Source organism: Ambystoma mexicanum, chromosome 3p (genome assembly GCF_040938575.1).
Source record: "Ambystoma mexicanum isolate Mex_15411 chromosome 3p, UKY_AmexF1_1, whole genome shotgun sequence".
Classification (NCBI taxonomy): domain Eukaryota; kingdom Metazoa; phylum Chordata; class Amphibia; order Caudata; family Ambystomatidae; genus Ambystoma; species Ambystoma mexicanum.
In genome coordinates this window covers 56,930,564-56,934,460 of record NC_090925.1, presented here as the reverse complement: position 1 = coordinate 56,934,460, position 3,897 = coordinate 56,930,564, and the positions used below count along the sequence as shown (strand labels likewise).

The 3,897-nt window shown below is 45.5% G+C and overlaps 1 protein-coding gene across 1 annotated transcript; it reads left to right on the top strand.

Annotated features, from left to right (window-relative positions):
• Positions 1-691: 691 nt before the first annotated feature.
• LOC138579733 (high mobility group nucleosome-binding domain-containing protein 5-like) lies at positions 692-1,204 on the top strand. Its single transcript, XM_069649970.1, has one exon. It carries the CDS (start codon positions 692-694, stop codon positions 1,202-1,204), a length of 513 nt encoding a protein of 170 aa, XP_069506071.1.
• The last annotated feature ends 2,693 nt before the right edge of the window (positions 1,205-3,897 follow it).

The window sequence follows — 3,897 nt, the reverse complement described above, 5'->3', positions numbered from 1 at the left end:
AGTAAGTTCTGAAGATCCAACCAAACACAATGCGGTTTAAAGAGATCTTTCATCTGTACAAAATGCAACAACCCAATTGTGTACAGAATCTAAGCTACAATTGGACCAGAGAGGACTTGGTCCAAGCGAAAAACCCTGATTATTTTGTCACTGATGTCTGTATTTATAATCACTAAATCTCAAATGTACATTTCATTAAGAATGAAGATATGTCACTTTATAGATTTGTATTATTATAATGTGGCTTTTCATTCGAGCTAAGCAAGCAGGTGTTTTCCATTCCATCACAGGAATACTTTATTTACTTTTTATGTGTCCTTAGTAGTACAAAAGAAAAAGTCACGAATAGCATTTTTAGTAGAAACTGTGCAGGAGTCGTCTCAATGTTTGAATCAAATCCAAAGGTCCTCTCAGCTCTACAGCAGATATTAGAAGGAGCCACTGCTGCCTTCAATCTGGCAAGCACAGTAGGGTAGGTAGTGTAGGGAGTTAGGCCTGGTGGACTATAGACAATAGGTCACCATAACCGCATGGCCTAGAGTCAATGCCCTACTTGTTCACGGTTTAAGGCAAGCCTGCTGAAATGCTTTCTGTGACATTTATTGATTCTGATTCTTCTCTTCGATCAGGACATCGCAGGGTGGAGAAACCAGAGGACCAATTTCCTGCTGAGTGTGGTGAGGGATGAGTCATGAAATATGAAGGACAAGGACCAAGGCGTAAATGCCAAGCCACCGAAGAAGGAATCCAAGGCAAGGCTGATGGAATGTTAGTGGAAGAGAAGGAGGAAGATGCAGAGCAAAGACACAAAGAATCACGACATGCCAGAGAAGAAAGCAAAGAATCGAGCGAGGAAAAGGAGGATGGAGATCCAGAGGCTGGAAATGGGGAGCAAGGGAAAGTCAGAGAAAAAAGGAGGGAAAAGGGGGGCTGCCATGGGAAAGAAAAGGGGAAAGAGGAAGGAAAAGGCGAGAAAACAAAGGAAAGGGAAGGCCATGGGAGTGAGAAAGGGAAGGGGCATCGACAAGGAAAAGAGGAAAAAGGAAAGGGGAAACGAGAAGAGATGAGGTGTGAGAAAGGGAATGAACATGCAAAAGACAATGAGCATAAAGGAAAGGGGAAAGGAGCTGGTAAAGGAAGAGAGAAAGGGAAAGGGCATGGGAAAGGAAAGGGCGAGATGGGAGGAGAAGTTAAGGGGCATTAGATTGTAAGGGGCATGGAACATAATGTGGTGGCACACAGCTGGGTGTGGGAAACAGCAAATGGGAGGAGAGCGGAGATTGAGCAACAAAAGAGAAGGAATTTGGAATGGAAAGTGTGGTTCTAAGTGTAGCAGTCTGCAGTCCCTGCAGGGTTGGATGTTTGCTGGTCTTTCTTCTGTGGCTACTGCTTCGAGTTCCTCCTGTTGGTGGGTGAATACTGTTTGTGCTGCCACATCCTCAAAGCGGGCCGCAAAGTGTTGTCCTATTCATTTATTCAGATTTGTGGCGCGCGCATCAGCCCAGGGGCATCGTGGCACTTATTACATACATGGCTTAGTTACATATACATGGTGATACAAATGGTTTCAACAATTTTTACATATTTACCTATGAGGTTTTTCATATTTACAGGTACGGTTACAGTTTACTGCGCAAGGAGCTGGATCTTGAGTTTCTTACGAAATGCCAGAAGTGAGTTTTCTGCTCTAATGTCTGTGGGAAGTGCATTCCAGAGTTTGGTCGCAATATATAAGAAGCCTAATCCGCCGGCTTTGGCTCTGTTGATGTGTGGGATGTGGAGTTGGTTGGAGTATTGTGTCCTGGTGGGTCGTGTGGAAGAGGACTTGGAGATGGTCTCAGAAAGGTATGATGGTGCGGATAGAGTGAGGCATTTATGTGTGAGGGTCAGGATTTTGAAAGTGATGCATTTTTTGACTGGGAGCCAATGAGCTGATTGCCTGGCCTGGGAGAAGTGTTCCCTTCTTGGGATGCTTTGGGCAGCCCAGAGAGCATTATTTTGCGTGACTTGAAGCCTGTTCAGGTTTTTTTCGGATGTGCCAGCCAGAAGGGTGTTACAGTAGTCTAGTTTTGCCCCAATGGTTGCTCTGGCTATGGATAGGCAGTTGGGTTTGGATAGGTAAGGTTTTATGGCGTTTATTAGTTTGGTGGTGTGTGCTGAGGAGGAGGTAATGCCACTAACGTGTCTGGTCCTGGTAAGTGATGAGTCTAAGTACACTCCCAGTGTTTTGACTGCTGTAGATACAGGGATCGTGGAGTTGTCAATGGTAAAGTTGGCATATAGTTTGTCAAGCTTGGTCAGGGTGTTTTTGGTCTAGTATCATGATCTCCGTCTTATCCCATTCAGGCAGAGGCCATTTACCACCTTCCAGGTCTGGATAGTGGAGTAGATCATGTGGAGTGTATTGGCGTCTTTGTAGTATGAGCCAGAGAAGGGTAGAAGTACTTGTGTATCGTCTGCGTAATTAGTGTTCGCGATACCAAGTCAGTCCAGCTTGTCGAAAAGGGGCTTTGTGAAAAAGTTGTATAATGTGGGTGCTGTGCAGGACCCTTGGGGGACTCCGTAGTGGATTTTGGTAGGTTTAGCGTTTGCTATGTCAGAGTAAACCTTCATGGCTCTTCCTTCGAGGAAGGAACTGACCCAGCGTGCTGCTTCTTTGGAGAAGTTAGCTGAAAGTGTGAGGTGAGATGTGAGAGTCTTGTGGTCAATCAGGTCAAAGTTTGTTGAGACATCAAGGGACCGTAGCAAGGCAGGCTTGCCTTTATCCATGATTTGGGTGATCTGGTTCTTAAGATCCACCAGAGCTGTTTCAGTGCCATGTCCTTTCCGGAAGCCCGATTGTCTGGTTCCTAGGATGGAGTGGGTTTCCAGAAAGTGTTGGATTTGGCAGTGGGCAGGAGGAATGGCACAGAGGTTATTGGTCTATAGTTATTGGGTTGTAGAGGGTTGAGAGTTGGTTGTTTTAGGAGTGGGCAGACCCAGGCCTCTTTGAGGCTGGCTGGGATAATGTCTGTTTTGAACGACGCATTGATGAAGGATGTGAATAGCGGGGTGAAACGGTCTGCGCAGTCCTTGATGAGCTTAGATGGGCAAGTGTCTCCTTTGCAGGGAGAGGGTTTGAGTTTTTTAAGGATGTCTAGAACTTCTTGTTCAGTGATACCCCTGAATAAGAATACGGGTTTGGTGGAGTTGGTTGTGTCGGGAGTGGCGGTGGTAGTTTTTGTCCCTATTTGTGGTGGTAGGGCCTTGCAGTGGTCTTCAATATTCTTTTGGAGGAGGTCTAATTTCTGTAACATGGCTGTTTGGATGCTTGTACACCATGTTTCGTCTTTAACTATTTCATCTGGTGTGCTGGGAGGGGAGATAAGTTCATTAAAGATGGAGAAGATTTCTCTGGAATGTGATTTAGCATTGGAGATGAGTGTGTTGAAAGCGTTAGCTTTAGCTGTGGTAATGGCTGCTTTGTATTGGCGGGAGATTAGGTTGAATTCATTTTTGGCGCTGGCACTAGGATTGGTCTGCCAGTTTTTCAGTACTATTCTTTTGCAGGTGAGCAGTGACTGATGTTCTTTAGTGAACCATGAGTTTGTGTGTAGTGATTTCTTCTCTTTTTTGCCTTCGAGCTGTGCTATCTCATTAATTGCTTTAGTGATGATGTCCTTGTAGATGTTAGCTAAGGTGGTAGGGTCTTTGGTGAAGGGGGGGTGATAGTTCAGGGATGTTTAAATAGGGGTGCAGGTTGTCCTCAGTGGGCTTTTTAGAACTTCTCACTTGTGCTGCGGTCACAGGGGTGAGGGTTTTGGTGCTTCTGGTGATGGTCATGGTGAATTCGATACAGTTGTGATCGGTCCATGGTATGGAGTTGTTGGCGGTGATGGTAGTGAGGCAGTTATGGTC